This window comes from Choloepus didactylus, chromosome 22 (genome assembly GCF_015220235.1).
Source record: "Choloepus didactylus isolate mChoDid1 chromosome 22, mChoDid1.pri, whole genome shotgun sequence".
NCBI classification, from domain to species: domain Eukaryota; kingdom Metazoa; phylum Chordata; class Mammalia; order Pilosa; family Megalonychidae; genus Choloepus; species Choloepus didactylus.
Genome location: NC_051328.1, coordinates 21749187 through 21767420, shown reverse-complemented (window position 1 = coordinate 21767420; position 18234 = coordinate 21749187). Strand labels below are relative to the sequence as shown.

Genomic DNA, 18234 nt, shown 5'->3' with positions numbered 1-18234 from the left:
TAGCTTTTCCAAGTCTGCCAAGTAGGTTGTTGGAATTTTGATTGGGATTGCATTGAATCTGTAGATGAGTTTGGGTAGAATTGACATCTTAATGACATTTAGTCTTCCTATCCATGAACATGGAATATTTTTCCATCTTTTAAGGTCCCCTTCTATTTCTTTTAGTAGAGTTATGTAGTTTTCTTTGTATAGGTCTTTCACATCTTTGGTTAAGTTTATTCCTAGGTACTTGATTTTTTTAGTTGCTATTGAAAATGGTATCTTTTTCTTGAGTGTCTTCTTCAGTTTGTTCATTTCTAGCATATAGAAACATTACTGACTTATGTGCGTTAATCTTGTATCCCGCTACTTTGCTAAATTTGTTTATTAGCTCTAGTAGCTGTATTGTCGATTTCTCAGGGTTTTCTAGATATAAGATAATATCATCTGCAAACAATGACAGTTTTACTTCTTCTTTTCCAATTTGGATGCCTTTTATTTCTTTGTCTTGCTGGATTGCCCTGGCTAGCACTTCCAGCACAATGTTGAATAACAGTGGTGACAGCGGGCATCCTTGTCTTCTTCCTGATCTTAGAAGGAAGGCTTTCAGTCTCTCACCATTGAGTGCTATGCTGGCTGTGGGTTTTTCATATATGCTCTTTATCATGTTGAGGAAGTTTCCTTCAATTCCTACCTTTTGAAGTGTTTTTATCAAAAAGGGATGTTGGATTTTGTCAAATGCTTTTTCAGCATCTATTGAGATGATCAATTGATTTTTCCCTTTTGACTTGTTAATGTGTTGTAATACATTGATCGATTTTCTTATGTTGAACCATCCTTGCATGCCTGGAATTAACCCCACGTGGTCATGGTGTATGATTTTTTTAATGTGTCTTTGGATTCGATTTGCAAGTATTTTGTTGAGGATTTTTGCATCTATATTCATTAGGGAGATTGGCCGTTAGTTTTCCTTTTTTGTAGCATCTTTGCCGGGTTTTGGTATTAGATTGATGTTAGCTTCATAAAATTAGTTAGGTAGTGTTCCATTTTCTTCAATGTTTTGAAAGAGTTTGAGTAGGATTGGTGTCAGTTCTTTCTGGAAAGTTTGGTAGAATTCCCCTGTGAAGCCATCTGGCCCTGGGCATTTATTTGTGGGAAGATTTTTGATGACTGATTGGATCTCTTTGCTTGTGATGGGTTGATTGAGGTCTTCTGTTTCTTCTCTGGTCAGTCTAGGTTGCTCATATGTTTCCAGGAAATTGTCCATTTCTTCTACGTTATCCAGTTTGTTGCCATACAGTTGTTCATAATATCCTCTTATAATTTTTTTAATTTCGTCAGGATCTGCAGTTATGTCACCTTTTTCATTCATTATTTTGTTTATATGGGTCTTCTCTCTTTTTGATTTTGTCAGTCTAGCTAGGGGCTTGTCAATCTTGTTGATCTTCTCAAAGAACCAACTTTTGGTGATATTTATCCTCTCTATTTTTTTTTGTTCTCTATGTCATTTATTTCTGCTTTAATCCTTGTTATTTCTTTTCTTCTACTTGGTTTAGGATTGGTTTGCTGTTCATTTTCTAGCTTCTTGAGTTGATCCGTTAGTTCTTTGATTTTGGCTGTTTCTTCCTTTTTAATATATGCGTTTAGTGCTATAAATTTCCCCCTCAGCACAGCTTTTGCTGCATCCCATAGGTTTTGGTATGTTGTGTTCTCATTTTCATTCTTCTCTATATATTTAGCAATTTCTCCTGCTATTTCTTCTTTAACCCACTGATTGTTTAGGAGTGTGTTGTTTAACCTCCAGGTATTTGTGAATTTTCTAAGTCTCTGATGGTTATTGACTTCTAATTGTATTCCATTGTGGTAAGAGAATGTGCTTTGAATAATTTAAATCTTTTTAAATGTATTGAGGCTTGTTTTATATCCCAGCATATGATCTATTCTGGAGAAAGTTCCATGAGCACTAGAAAAGTATGTGTATCCTGGTGATTTGGGATGTAATGTCCTGTATATGTCTGTTAAATCTAATTCATTTATCAGATTGTTTAGGTTTTCAATTTCCTTATTGGTCTTCTGTCTGGTTGATCTATCTATAGGAGAGAGTGATGTGTTGAAGTCTCCCACAATTATTGTGGAAACATCCATTGCTTCCTTTAGTTTTGCCAGTGTTTCTCATGTATTTTGTGGCACCTTGATTGGGTGCATAGACATTTACGATTGTTATTTCTTCTTGTTGAATTGCCCCTTTTATTAGTATGTAGTGGCCTTCTTTGTCTCTCAAAACATCCCTGCATTTGAAGTCTATTTTATCTGAGATTAATATTGCTACACCTGCTTTCTTTTGGCTGTAGCTTGCATGAAATATTTTTTTCCATCCTTTCACTTTCAATTTCTTTGTGTCCCTGTGTCTAAGATGAGTCTCTTGTATGCAACATATTGATCGTTCATTTTTTTTGATCCATTCTGCGAATCTATATCTTTTAATTGGGGAGTTTAATCCATTTACATTCAACGTTATAACCGTGAAGGCATTTCTTGAATCAGCCATCTTATCCTTTGGTTTATGTTTGTCATATTTTTCCCCTCTCTCTATTAATATCCTTTGTTGTACCCATACCGAATCTCTTTAGTACTGAACCTTTCTCCAAGTCTCTCTGTCCTTTCTTTGTTTCTCTGTCTGTAGGGCTCCCTTTAGTATCTCCAGTAGGGCAGGTCTCTTATTAGCAAATTCTCTCAGCATTTGTTTGTCTGTGAAAATTTTAAGCTCTCCCTCAAATTTGAAGGAGAGCTTTGCTGAATAAAGTATTCTTGGCTGGAAATTTTTCTCACTCAGAATTTTAAATATATCGTGCCACTGCCTTCTCACCTCCATGGAGGCTGCTGAGTAGTCATTACTTAGTCTTATGCTGTTTCCTTTGTATGTGGTGAATTGCTTTTCTCTTGCTGCTTTCAGAACTTGCTCCTTCTCTTCCGTGTTTGACAGTGTGATCCGAATATGTCTCGGAGTGGGTTTATTTGGATTTATTCTATTTGGAGTTCGCTGAGCATTTATGATTTGTGTATTTATGTTGTTTAGAAGATTTGGGAAGTTTTCCCCACAATTTCTTTGAATACTCTTCCTAGACCTTTACCCTTTTCTTCCCCTTCTGGAACACCAATGAGTCTTATATTCGGACGTTTCATATCATCTATCATATCCCTGAGGTCCGTTTCAATTTTTTCAATTTTTTTCCCCAGTCTTTCTTTTATGCTTTCATTTTCCATTCTTTCATCTTCCAAGTCACTGATCCGTTGTTCAACTTCCCCTAGTCTTGTACTATGAGTGTCCAGAATCTTTTTAATTTGGTCAACAGTTTCTTTAATTTCCATAAGATCATCCATTTTTTTATTTAGTCTTGCAATGTCTTCTTTATGCTCTTCTATGGTCTTCTTGATTTACTTTGTATCCCGTACTATGGTCTCATTGTTCATCTTTAGTTCTTTGAGTAGCTGCTCTAGGTGCTGTGTCTCCTCTGATCTTTTGATTTGGGTGCTTGGGCTTGGGTTATCCATATCGTCTGTTTTTTCATATGCTTTATAATTTTCTGTTGTTTTTGGCCTCTTGGCATTTGCTGAACTTGATAGGGTTCTTTTAGGATGTGTATTCCAATTGAAGTCCTTATGTCTAATTTATCAGATCTACAGCTTCGTGGAGTACACTTTCTCTAACTAACCAGCAGGTGGCGTCCACGAGCCACCTGTTCTCTACAAGCCAGTTCTCCCCTGCTTAGCCTTTTTGGTGAGTGGGGGAGTGAGTCTTGTGGGGTCCAATTGGTGTACCAAGCTTGCGTATGTAGTTGGTGTTGCCTGCCCTGTATATGGGGCGTGTTTCTGGGCAGTCAGGGAGGGGGGGTGGCTCTAAGAATCAAATCTCCCTGGTATTCCTAGAGTTTTAAAGCTGCTGCAATAGTCTAATCCTTCAGTTCAGTCGTGCCACAGTTTGTCTCTGCCACTGACCCACAAGTCCTTGGTATTGGCGTATGGCTCCTGAGACTTGCACGTGGGTCCCTCTTTCAGGCCGTGCACCCCCTGGCCCTCTGTTGAGGGATGACTGTGCTATGTCACAGGTGAGTGCCGTCCCCCCAGGGCGGTTCTGGGCTGCTGGGCTGTGTAGGGAGGCTCCCAGTCTGCTGAAATGATGGCTGAATGGGGCTTTGTTAATTCACACTGCTCCACCTTCCCAACTCTGGGACAATCAGCTGAGGTTGCAGGGAAGGCTAATGTCCACGCCCAGTTTTGTGGTGTGTGCCTGTTATTTGAAGCACTTCCGTCACACTGGGTTGTGTGGGGCAGCTCTGGGCTATGGGGCTGGTGATGGGCAGGAGTGTTTCCTGTCCACCAGGATGATGGCTGTGAGTAGACACCCCCCTTTTCTTGGGAAGTTGTGGTGTTTAGTGAATTTTCTCAGCCACTGGATTATTGCCTTTTGTCTCAGAGCTCTCTTAGTTCTGCTCTTGACTTGACCTCCCCAAATTGCAAGTCTTTGAAGCTTTCTGTATTGGGCTTCTTAGGGTAATTGTTTTAGAAAAAGAAAAAAGGATTAAAAAAAAGGGCCCTCCTCAGAGATCTAATGGGTTATTGAAATGCTAAGAGACAAAGCAATTAGGGCCATTAAGGAAAGGTCCACAGGGCAGAGAGATCAGCTTTTCTTCGGGATTTGCATATGAGCCTCAGGGCCTTAGCTCTGCCCTTCCCCTTTCTATGTTCACCAGAACTCCAAAAATTCTCCGCTTTTATTTTGGAGTTTTTCGTGTTGTTTTTTTTCTATGCCTGTCTCCTCTCTGCTGGGCTGGCTGCTCTCAGATTCTCTGGTGTCTGGTCTCAGTCTGTCTGTGGTTGGAGTCTGGATCAGTAGAATGAGTTTCTGATAAGGGCTGCCACTGCAGTTCTCCCTTCTCCTTCCCGGAGTTGACAGCCCCTCCTCCCACGGTACTGAGCCTGGCAGGGAGGGGTGCGGGTCCCCTGGCCACAAAAACTTACAGATTTCGCTGATCTCAGCAGTTCCACGTTTTCATGAGTGTTGTATGAAGTATGCCCAAAGTCAGATTGCTCTGTGGTGTCCAGTCCACGCAGTTCCTGGCTTTCTACCTACTTTCCTGGAGGAGTAACTAAAACATACAGCTCACCAGTCCGCCATCTTGCCCCCCCTCTTCTATTGTGTTTTGAGAATTCCTTTATTTTCTGGATACATGTTATTTATCAGATATATGCTTTGCAAAGATTTCCCCCCAGTTTGTGGTTTGTCTTTTATGCACTACAGAAGAAACTGTTAAGAGAATGAAGTTTTAAATTTTGATGAAATCCAGTTTTCTCATTTTTCTTTGTGGATTGTGCTATTGGCACCATATCTAAGAAACCTTTGCCTAACCAAGGTCACAAAGATTTTCTCCACTGTTTTCTTCTAGAGGGATTATAGTTTTAGATTTGACATTTAGGTCTGCGACCCATTTTGAGTAATTTTATATATGGTGTAAAGCACGGATCTATGTTATTTATTTTTTCCATATGGATATCAAATTTTTCCAGCACTATTTGTTGGAGAAAACTATACTTTTTCTTATTCATTTCCTCTTAATCATTGTTAAAATTTAGTTATTAATATATGTATTGTTTTATTTCTGTAGCCTATAGTCTGTTTCATTGATCTGTCTATCTTGATGCCAGTACCACACCCTTTTGATTATTTTAGCTTTATAATATGTCTTGAAATTGGATACTGTTAGCACTCCAGATTTATTCTTCTTTTTCAGAGTTTGGCTATCGTAAGTCCTTTGCATTTCCACAAAAATGTTGGAATCAGCTTGTCAATGTCTACATGAAAAGCCTGTTGGGAATTTGATTGGGATTGTATTGAATCTATATATCAATTTGGGGAGAATTGGCTACTTAACAATGTTGAGTCTTCTGACCTATGACCAAGGTATATCACTCCATTTATTTAGGTTTTCTTTACTTTTCTCTTAGCAATGTATATTTTTTGTTTTCATTATGCATGGCTTTTACGTCTTCTGCCAGATTTATTCCTAAGTATTTCATAGTTTTGATGTTGTTATAAGTGGCATTGATTTTTAAATTTTAATTTCCAGTTGTTCCTTGCTGGTATGTAGAAATACAGTTGATTTTTGTATATTAAATTGATATCCTGAAACCTTGCTATACTCTCTTATTAGTTCTAGTAGGTTTTTTTTGTAGATTTTGTCCAATTTTCTATATAGAAGATCATGTCCTGAATGCAGATAGTTTTATGTCTTCCTTTCCGATTTGGATGCCTTTAATTTCCTTTTTTTCTTGCCTGATGGCACTGGCTAGAATCTACAGTATAATTTTAGACAGAAGTGGTGAGAGCAGAAATCTCTTTCTTTTTCCTGATCTTAGGGAGTGTAATGAGTTTGAATTCGAGGATTTTGGAGTGACTCAAAAAAAGTGACCTCTAGAAGGCAGTAACACAAACTATTTGTGGCTGTGGGCATTCACAGGTGTGCATACAAGAGGAGGTCCCTCATAGTGGTAAACATTCCAGAGGTCAGTCACCAGAGGGAAGCAGGGTTAGGGGTAAACTCCTGAACTCCTGTAGGATAGGAGAAATGGAAGAGGGGACAGGACTTATGTGTCCAGGTGTGGCAGCACAGCCAGTTGGGAACCTCTGTGTCAAAGAGTTCTGAGGGGCTGAAGCAGTGTGGAACCTTTCAGTTTCAGGGGATATGTTATCACTTGGAAATGGATGCTGGGCATAGCTGGGCCAAGTTTCTTTGAGGTGTGCAAAGCAGGTTAACACCAAATGTTAAAAGTTGTTTATTTGGGCTATTTTTAAACAATTGGATATGTAAGCATTTGAGTTTAGCAAGCGGGTTTTCCTAATAGCTCCAATAGCTGCTGCTTTCTAATAGCTGCTGTGAAGAAGTAAAGAACACACAAGGCTCCATACTGAGGTCATCTTTGACTCATTTATAAAACAGACTTCCCTTGTTCCTTAGGAGGTTTGCTGTAGGTTTTTTTTGGATGTACTTTATCAAGTTGAGGAATTTTTCTGTTTCTAGTTTCCTGAACATTTTTAATTGGAAATGGATGTTGGATTTTGTCAAATGCTCTTTCTGTATCTATTGAGATGATCTTAAGGTTTTTTCCTTTTAGATTGTTACATTACATTTTTTTTTTTTTTTTTTTTTTTTTTTGATTTTAAATCTTAAGCCAAACTTGCATTCCTGGGAACCCTTTTGGTCATGATTTATTATTCTTTTAATATATTGTTAGATTCAGTTTGCTGCAATTGTCTAAGCTTTTTGCATATATGTTCATGAAGGATATTCGTTTACAGTTTTGTTACTTGCTTTGATTTTGTTATCAGGGTAAGGCTAAGCTTACAGAATGTGTTGGGAAGTGTTCTTTTTCTTCAGACTTTTGGAAAAGTTTGTATAGAATTGATATTATTTCTTCCTCAAATGTGTGGTAGAATTAGCAAAGGAAGCCATCTGGATCTGGGGTTTTCTTTGTGGGAAAGTTTTTAACTATGATTTCAATTTCTTTCAAAAGTATAGGACTATTCTAGTTGTCTGTTTCTTCTTGGATAAGCTTTGATAATTTATGTTTTTCACCTATGTGGTTAAATTAACAGGCATGAAGTTGTATTTAATATTCCTTATTAGCTTCTGAATATCTGCAGACTCTGTGGGATGTCATTTCTCTTAATTGTTTTATATTGACAATTTGTGCCTTTACTCCTTTTTTCCTAATAAGTCCAGCTAGAGGCTTAGCAGTTTTATTGATCATCTTAAAAAACCACCTCTATTTATAATTTTTGTTTTTTTTTTATTTAATTGATTCCAGCTTTGATCTTTACAGTTTCCTTTCTTCTACTTATTTTCTGCTTAATTTGCTCTTTTTCTAGTTTCTTAAGGTGGAAGCTGATGTCATTGATTTGAGATCTTTCTTTCCTTTTTTTTTTTTTTAATTGTAAGTCTTCACTGCTATAAATTTCTTCCTAAATACTGCTTTAGTAGAATCCCACAAATTTTAGTAAGTTGTGTTTTCATTTTCATTCAGTTCAAAATACTTTCTAATTTCTAAATAGCAAATATTTAAATCATTGTAGCTTTACTTAAAAGAATAATATTTGGATTTTCCATTCCTGTATATTTCATGTAAGGGAAAAACAAATAATTTTAAGAAGCTCATTTTAAGTTCTTAAACACTCATTTTCCTTTTTATAAATCTTTATTATTTGTTAGATTATAAAAGTAATGTTAATTTTTTTAAAAAATCACACAACCCAAAGATATTTAATTGGAAAATGAAATTTAAGTGGTTAGTTTTTAAAGAACTTTTGGTTTAAAATAATGAAATTTTTGTTCTTTAGAAATGAAGACTGACTTGAACTTATTGTTGGAGTGTCTAAAATATCAAATGGACAACCCTTTTTCACAAAAGGAAGCTTTGGTCACTATTCATTCAATTTGTCAACAAAACAGTAAGACATGATAGTTAAATTTTATCTGTGATTCTTATTCTTTAATACTGTGGTATATCAAATAGGCATAGTTTTTTCTCTTAACACTAAGTTACTCAATATTATGGTACTTTCTTAATGTGCTTTATTTTATCCTTAAAAGAATAATCAAAATAAAGATCATTTCTATTTTGTTTTGTCTGCACAACCCTACAGGTAATGCAAGTGTTTATTTTCGGGAAATTGGTGGTTTGATGTTTGTAAAAAATCTTGCAAAGTCAAGTGAACATAGCATGGTAAAAGAAGCATCCTTATATACCTTAGGAGCTGTTGCAGAACAAAATGGTAAAATATAAAATCTTTAATTATCCTTCAAGCATTTTGTTATACATTAACAAACTACTGTTTAGAATTAAATTTATTTTTTTAATTTCTTGATAGTTTTTCCAGGTACTTTAATCAAAAGATGAACATAATCCAGAACCATCTTATAAATATGCTTTGTGTTTAGAAGTTCATGTTAACAGGAACATTGTTTTTTGCCGTATACCTGAAACAAGGTTGAATCTAATCCATCAGTTTTTCAAACCAGCTTTATATTTTCATATATTAAACATTTATTATTCGCCTATTGAGAACCAATCTCTGTGCTATGCGTTGGGAGTCCAGAGATATATAAGACAGAGTACTTCCCTTTAAGAGGGGGTCTATTGGCTGGTTCTAGACACTAGATAAAATGCTGATTAGTGTCACTGTGTTCAAATTATTTTAAAAAAAATTCTGCATATTGTATGATTATCACAAAAAATTAACCTTTCTCAGGTAGGTATGATTTTGTTTTTTCAAAAGATATTTTTATTTCTAGGAGAGTTTGAAGAAAAATAGCAGTAGTATAATTTGTTCCTCTGTTTTCTAAATCAGGTTTCTGAATTTCCTTAATTTGTTTTTCTTGCTTTGTTTTGTCACCTGCCCTCCTAAGATTTTTTTTGTTCGATTTTATTTTAATTTTTTATTTAGTTAGGTTTTATTGGAAATTGTAGGGGATAAATGCATGTTTTAGAGTCTACATCAAATATTTCTGATTAAGATATGGCTTTTTTTGGTCTGGTAATTGAATAGGTACATAATAATTTGTCAGAAATTATGTTGTATGATTAATAAAAGTCAACTAAATGAGATCTGGTTGAGACTCATTCCCAGTTTGGCAAGTTTGTACTTTGTTCAGCATATTTTTAAAAATGTTTATACTAATGAATAGTAGTTAAAATTATATTTTTTATATTTCAGTTTTCTGTCAGCAGACTTTGTGTACTTCAGAATTGTTTGAAGACTTACTTTGTTTCCTATCTAATGATTCTAACATAAATTTGAAAAGAATGTCTGTCTATGTTATTTTGGTTCTGGTTTCAAATAATAGTAAGTGTGTTTTCTTTTACATTGTTAAAACATATTTAAAACTAATAAACAGACAGTCATTATTAACCCTTTTATTCTAGTTTTTATATCAGGATTTTTTATTTCACTAGCTTTGAGAACTATCAACTTTAAAGACAAGGGAAGAACATGCATATTTATTGTTAATTTTCCATCTTGATTGTTAATTTTAAGAAATAGTGAAGTGATTTGTACTATTTATTAACACTGAAAAGTAATAGTTTTAAAAGCAAAAGAGAATAATGAATTTGGTTGATTTTCCACTGAGTTGGCCAGTTAGTTACAAGGTTTGCTGTCAGCCAACAATAACCTTAAATTTCATATAGCCCTTAGCTAAAGTTTTTTTGTTTGTTTGTGGGGGAAGGAGATAGTTTTAGTTTTATAGAAAAGTTGCAATGACAGTGTAGAATTTTCTTGTATACCATCCAGTCGAACTCTAATTTTTTCAAATTGCTATATTTAATTCTTCAAATTATTAGAAATTCTATAAACATTTGAAATACTTTCAGATTTTATTTTTCCTATTTTGGAAAAAAATGCAAAAGGTGGAATTTATTCTTTCCTATTTTGGTGCATATTTTGTAGTACAGAACCATGATGCAATATAAGTATTTTGTGATTTTTTAGAGGAAATTTGAAAACTGTTGATAATCTAGACAAAAGTACTGCATATCCCGTAATAATTTTGATTTTGGATTTTTATTTACTATAATCATGTGTTATACTTTATAATACTTATATTTTTAAAATAAGTGGTTTAAAAAGTATTTATTTAAAATACTACCTAAATATTGTTTTTATTTCTGCATGATTATTTCTAAATAAAAATCCTTCGTGTAATATTTGGCTATTTTATTTTCTTTTGTTATATGTGGCTATTCTTAACAGAGATTGGACAAATGCTTGTGAGAGAAACAGGTTGTATAACAGCTCTGGCAGAGTTGTTCAGGTAAGCAAATATAAATTTCTTAGTATTAATTATTCATTACTTAACAAACTTTATCACATTTGTGTTAATTTACTTCCTTTTCTGTTTTAATCTAACAGGACCGTTCTTTCAAAATCTGAGTTGAATCTGTCAGATAAAAGCGTTTCTCCGAGTTATCAGTTGTGGTCTTCAGTATGTAGTACTCTGTGTGTCTGTGTTAACAATCCTCAAAATGGTAACTATCTAAAATATTTAAATGTAAAAATAAAGATACAAACAGAAATGAGATTCTAATTTCCCACAACTAATATTTTTCAAAGGTCATATTTAAGCATGATTGTTTTTGCCTCCTTTCAGATGACAATCAAATGATTTGCTGCTCACTTTTTCCACATGCTAATGAGTGGTTAATAAATTGCATGAAACCTGAGATAATTCGCCCTATTTGCTCATTTATTGGACTCACTCTAGCAAATAACAGTAAGTAGTCATTATTTTCTAGATTATGCTTTTGAAAATATATTTCAAAGCATAATAGAAACAGTGAATTAATGAATTAATTTACTTCTAGTAATTTGGGTCATTTTGGATGCATTTACGCTGTTACAGATAGGAAAATTTAAAAAAAACAATACTACTAGAAGGATATTGGGAAGATGGTGGTGGCAGCATAGTTTTTTAATCTCTCCAGATAACCTCACAAAACAGAAACTAGATAGCAAAACTAAACACCCACAGAGTAGGTTCTCTGACCATAATGGAATTAAATTAGAAATAAATAAAAATAAAACATTTAGAAAAGCCCCAAATATCTGGGAATAAAACAACTAAGTACTAAAAACAAAAGAAAATAAAACAAAACCCACCATGTGTCAAAGAATAAATACCAGAAAATTAGAAAATGTGAATGATAATGAAAACACAGCATAAGATCTGTAGGATGCTGCAAAAGCAGTGTTTAGAGGGAAATTTATAGCATCGAGCCTTAATAAGAAAGAAGCAAAGTTTTAAATCAAGTATATTAGCTTCTTCTTAAGAAACCAGAAGACGAAGACAAATTAAACTCAAAGTAAGCATAAAGAAGGAAATAATAAAAATCAGAAATCAATGAAGTAAAAAAAGAGCAATAGAGAAAAATTGATGAAACCAAAAGCTTACTCTTTGAAAAGATTGGTAAAATTGATCCTTTAGCCAGACTAATCAAGAAGTGAAGAGAGAAGGCCCAAGTTGCCAATATCAAAAATGAGGGGTAACATCATAATAGATCTCAATAGACTTTGAAAAGATAAAAAAAATAATAGAAACAACTCCGTGCCACTAAATTTGACAACTTAGATGAATTGGACAAGTTCTTTGAAATTCACAAACTACCAAAGGTCACTCAAGAAGAAATATGCAAATAGACTATCCCTATAGCTATTAAATACATTGAATTTGTTCTTTAAAACCTTAACACAGAGGGAATTCCAGTCCCTAGTAACTTCACTGGTGAATTCTACCAAACATTGAAGGGAAAAAAATACTAATTCTCCATAAATTATTCAAGAAAATATAAGTAGTGGGAACACTTCTCAACACATTTTATGAGGACAGCATTACCTCAAACCAAAACCTGGAAAAGGCTTTACAAGTAAATTGCCGACTTATATCCCTTATAAACACAGAGGCTGAAATCCTGAGTAAATATTAATAAATCAAATCTAGCCATATATAGAGAGGATAATACATTATGACCAAGTGACATTTATCCCAGGAATGCAAGATTGGTTTAATATTAGAAAATGCACTGTATTCATAGATTAAAAAAACCCATATGAGTATATCCATAGATATAGAAAAAGCATTTGACAAAATTCAGCATGTGTTTGTGACAAAAACTCTTGGTAAACTAGAAATAGAAAAGACCTTTCTCAAGTGATAAAGGGCCTCTATAAAATACTACAGCTTAATGGTGAAAGAATTAATGCTTGAAAAACACAAGGAATCCACCCTCACTACTTCTATCTAACATTTTACTGAATGACCTAGCCAGTGTAATAAAGCAAGAAAATGAAATAAAAGGCATAGAGATTGAAACAGAAGAAGAAAAAATGGTATTTATTCATAGATGACATGATTGTCTATGTAGAAAAAAGAATCTACAAACAAGTACTGAAACTAATAAGTGACTTTAGGAAAAGGACAAGGTCAACATACAAAAATCACTTGAATGTACTAACAACAATTGGAAATTGAAAGAAACTTTATCATTTACAATATTAAAAATAAATAGGGATAAATTTAATGATATATTTGCAATACCTATATACTGAAAATTATAAAACATTACTGACATAAATTAAAGAAGAACTAAATTAATGAGGAGATACAACATACTAACGTAAGACTCAGTGTGTTAGAGTGTCACTTCTTTTCTGGATTCATGGCATTCCAAATCAAAATCTCAGCAGGATATTCTGTAGCAATTGACAAGCTGATTCAAAACATTTACATGGAAATGCAAAAGACTTAGGATAACAAAAACTGTTTTGAAAAAGGACAAAATTGTAGCATTTACATTACCTGATTTCAGTATTTACCATACAGTAATCAAGGATGTGTGACTTTGGTGTAAGTATAGACATAGAGATCAATGGAACAAAATAGAGAGCCTGGAAATTGAACCATTACACATATGGCCAGTAGATTTTCTACAAAGGTGTCAACATAATTCCAAGGGGAAAAAGATAGTCTCTTGGAAATGGCGGCTTCAGGGGAGAGCGGGGCTTCGGGAGGTGGAGGCGGCACAGAAGAAGCGTTTATGACCTTTTACAGTGAGGTGAAACAAATAGAGAAGAGGGATTCGGTTCTAACATCCAAAAATCAGATTGAAAGATTGACCCGTCCTGGTTCCTCCTACTTCAATTTGAATCCATTTGAGGTTCTTCAAATAGATCCTGAAGTGACAGACGAGGAAATAAAAAAGAGGTTTCGGCAGTTATCCATATTGGTGCATCCTGACAAAAATCAAGATGATGCTGACAGAGCACAAAAGGCTTTTGAAGCTGTGGACAAAGCTTACAAGTTGCTACTGGATCAGGAACAAAAGAAGAGGGCCCTGGATGTAATTCAGGCAGGAAAAGAATACGTGGAGCACACTGTGAAACAGCGGAAAAAGCAATTAAAGAAGGAAGGAAAACCTACAAATGTGGAGGAGGATGATCCTGAGCTGTTCAAACAGGCAGTATACAAACAGACCATGAAACTTTTTGCTGAACTGGAAATTAAAAGGAAAGAGAGAGAAGCCAAAGAGATGCATGAAAGGAAGCGACAAAGAGAAGAAGAGATTGAAGCTCAAGAAAAAGCCAAACGAGAAAGGGAGTGGCAGAAAAACTTCGAGGAAAGTCGAGATGGTCGTGTGGACAGCTGGCGAAACTTCCAAGCAAACACAAAGGGGAAGAAAGAGAAGAAAAATCGGACCTTCCTGAGACCACCAAAAGTAAAAATGGAGCAGCGTGAGTGACCACCTAGGGTCACAAGCACAGACCCTTCCCCCAACTGCCTCCTCTCCTGCTTTGAAGGACTCATTCTTTCCTCCCACCTCTACCCCAACATAGAGTAGTATTTGCTTTTTAGTCCATTTTGTTTTCAATACAATTTAATATCGATCAGAGTAATTCTTTTGTACATTGAATGAGGGGCTCAGTTTAAAAAAAGACCTTTCCCCACTCCCTACCCTCATAGCAACCAGGACTGGAAGGTGCCACTGTTGGTGCTGCCTTCTCTTCCCACAGCCAATAACTTAATGTTTTGTACTTCACTGAATTGTGATGGTTAGAAACTTCGTGTATACTTTGTGGAAATCATCTAATTAAATATGTTGCTTAAAAAAAAAAAAAAGAAAAAAAAAAAAAAAAAGAAAAAGATAGTCTCTTTAATGGATGGTGTGGAAAAAGTGGAAATCCATATGCAAAAACGAATCTCAACTCTTACCTTACACAGTATACAAAAATTAACTTGAAATGATCTATAGACGAAAGAGCTAAAACTATAAAACTTCTAGGGAAAACATAGGAAAATAATCTTTTCAGCCTGAGACAGACACATATTTCTTTGGACACAAAAAGCATGAACCACTAAATAAAAAAATGATAAATTGGACTTCATTGAAATGACTTGAAACATGCTGCTAAGAATATGAAAAGGCAAGCCACAGACTGAAGAAAGTAATTGTGAAACATACATCTGATAAAGAGCTTGTACCCAGGATATATGAAGAACTGTTACAAATCGGTAATAAAGACAACAGGCCATCTGCTTAAAAATGGGCAAAAGATTTGAACAGATTTTCACCAAAGAAGATATGAATATTAAATAAGCACATGAAAAGATGTTCAACATTGTTAGTCATCTTGGAAATCCAAACTAAAACCCCAATAAGATACCACTAGACATCTACTAGCTTAGCCAAAAGTAAAGAGACTGATAATACTAAATATAAATGAGGATATGGAACAACTAGAACTTTCAGACATTACTGGGGTATATTTACATTCAGGTGTTTAAAACAAATAGTCATGTTTCACACACAAGCCAAAATTCCCCAAATTGGAATCCATTTCTATGATTCCTTTGACATTTCTTCTTTCTCTAAAAGCCCACTTGAATGAATGATGGTTATAGGACCTCATTACCCTCAGCAAACTAGAATGAAATATTGATTAGAGGAAGTCTGAAATAATTGGTACTCAATCAACAAGTATGAACTAGGATGTTCTTCTGCATATAAGCCTGAATTTTTGTACTTAAGATATAATTAGATTTGGCCGCTCTTCTCGCATTGTTTGATGGTGGTGGGTCAGTTTTGTTTTAACGAGCTCATCTTTCTCCTGATTTTACCTGCTCTGGCTTAATCTGGTGCCATCAGCCCGGTTTTGAGGCCAAAGCTAAGAATGTGAAGCAGAGAGTCAGTACATAAATTGAGGTGAATCCTGGGGCATGCCGGTTTCTTGTTCCCTGATGCAAAGATAACGGAGGAACTTTTGGTAAGGTTGCCATAGGTATGTGACCTCAGAGGAGTTTGAAAATATATGAGGATATGTCAACTCTTAATTCAATGAAACCTTTTCTGCAAGACACCTTGCTGCAGTGGAATTCAAAGGGGCTAAGCAGTATTTTTGTTCCCTCTGTCCAGATTCCAGTCAAAAAGATTCATATCAAGGACTTTTATTCTTGGAGATGTTGGAAAAGATACCTGGGTCTGGAAGATAATTACTTGAAATATACAGTGGAGAAATAAAATTGAAGGGTGTTTTTCTTAGAAAACAGCATTTGTCAGATTTATCTGACCAAGAATTTGAAGATTTATGTAATAAGATACAGGTAGCCCTTGTTTTGCACGGTTCCAATATGCATGAATAGCAGTTACCACAGTTAAGTTAAATAACAACAATCTGCTAAAAACTCAAGTTAAAATTTCAGTTACCACAGTGCTATGAGTAGCATGAGGTACAAACTTTGCTGGTAGCCTTTTGTCTGTAAATTATTATGCAAACAACAAATGTGCATCGTGATTGATGACAAATCACATTAATTCCTTCAAGGTCTGCTGGTGCTTGGTCACTGAGCATCTGTTACCCAGTTCATATACAAACAATACTGTGTAGTCATGTGGCCTCCTTGTCTCCCAGTGATTAAACCCATGTGGCATTTTACAAAAATGGATGATAGAGAGAATTGGTCTACAAAGCTGATGGGGCAGTGAAGAAATGCAAAGTGGTAATGCTGGAGGTGAAATTGGGTGTGATTAGAAGATTTGAAAATGGTGACAGCAAAGCCAAGACAGGAAGAACTTAGGCCTGCATGAAGTCACAGTATGAACCATGTTGAAAAAGTCCAATGAATATAAAAAGCAAGGTAAAGTAGCTTTAAAATCTTTTAGCATAAATTGTACTAGGAACAGGAAGCCTCTCGTGATTGAAATAGAGCATTTACTTCGTCTTTGAATAGAAGAGTGTAGTAAAAAATAAATCCCCATCAGTTTGACTGACATTCAGGCCCAAGCGTTGAAGTTAGTTGCTTTGTTGAAAGAAAACGGTTAATTACAAGGAGACTGAAAAAGAACAATTTTACTGCCAGTAAAGGCTGATTTCATTGTTTCAGAAGTCAGCATGGATTGATTAATGTTAAGCTATCTGGTGAAGCTGTTAGCTCAGATCAGGATGCTGTTGTGAAATTTGCCCCCAGATTCCAAGAATTACAGGCAGTTCTTGCTTTGCACAGTAGTGTGCAAAAACATTTGCAGTATTCGAATGGAATGGAAATGGAATTATAGAAGATATAGCTGGCCATGGGAATGTTGACACTGCTGCTGTTCAAGAGACATTTATGTAGCTAGAGGAATTTAATGATGGTGACTTACAGGTATAAGTAAGGAAAGTGGTTGTGACTAAAAGGACGAAGATGTCTCAGAGGGAGTGATTCTGGCAAGAAACTTCACATTACAGAAACTCTTGGAGATAATTCATGACATTGAAAGTGGAAAGGATAAAATTTTGGAAGCTGATCCAAACTTAGAAAGGAGTATGACAATTTTGCCATGTCATCAAAAAGATGATAGCTCCATATTGTAAGTTACATGACGTGAAGAAGGCAAGCACTGTTCAAATTACTCTTGATAAATTTTTTTACAAATTTTAATTCTCAATGTTTCTAATGTTTTAAATTCAGTGTACTAAATAAGTATTTTACTATTTTTTTACATTGATAAATAGCAGGAGAGTTAGTAATATTTTGACAAAAAATTTGAAAGGTCAAGAACAATCATAAATATACAGATTCAGTTTGTGTAGTCAAAACTTGGGACTGCCTTCACCTAAAACAATCTAGAGAAGCTTCATGTTTAATCAAATATAAATGCATCATGTCTAGAAACAGCTAAATTTATCCTTACAGTAATCAGTAAATTGACATCTATACTTTTCATATTGCCTTTGTGTGCTATTAGCTCAAAGTTTCTAAATAAAAATTTGTAATACTGAAAAAAAAGATATAATTAAAAATTGTTGTGGTAAAACTAATACTCTTAGAAGGAAACATAGGGAAATATCTTCAGTTCTTGTATTAGGCAATGGATTCTTAGACTTTACACCAAAAGCACAAGCAACAAAAGAAAAAAAATCAATAAATTGGACAGTATTAAAATGTAAAACTTTATCTACGACATTACCAAGAAAGTGAAAAGACAATCCAACAACTTGCCCTTATGAAGCTCATTACCGCAAAGGAGAGTCTAAACTTGCATGTAATGGTGCCTAACCGTCTCCCCGAGTACCTCTTTGTTGCTCAGATGTGGCCCTCTCTCTCTCTAACTGAGCCATCTTGACAGGTAAACTCGCTGCCCTCCCCCCTACGTGGGACCCGACTCCTAGGG

The 18234-nt window shown here is 34.9% G+C and overlaps 2 protein-coding genes across 2 annotated transcripts in view; both read left to right on the top strand.

Annotated features, from left to right (window-relative positions):
• Nucleotides 1-18234, top strand: part of TERB1 (telomere repeat binding bouquet formation protein 1) — a 93485-nt gene that overhangs the window by 26054 nt on the left and 49197 nt on the right. The window contains exons 2-7 of the mRNA XM_037815596.1: nt 8372-8482; nt 8678-8806; nt 9749-9877; nt 10784-10844; nt 10943-11058; nt 11181-11303. Coding sequence (XP_037671524.1) covers nt 8372-8482; nt 8678-8806; nt 9749-9877; nt 10784-10844; nt 10943-11058; nt 11181-11303 — 669 coding nt within the window. The remainder of the gene's footprint in view (nt 1-8371; nt 8483-8677; nt 8807-9748; nt 9878-10783; nt 10845-10942; nt 11059-11180; nt 11304-18234) is intronic.
• On the top strand, nt 13526-14693 carry LOC119518454 (dnaJ homolog subfamily C member 8-like). Its single transcript, XM_037815600.1, has one exon. The coding sequence runs from the start codon at nt 13564-13566 to the stop codon at nt 14323-14325; it is 762 nt and encodes a 253-aa protein (XP_037671528.1). The 5' UTR covers nt 13526-13563; the 3' UTR covers nt 14326-14693.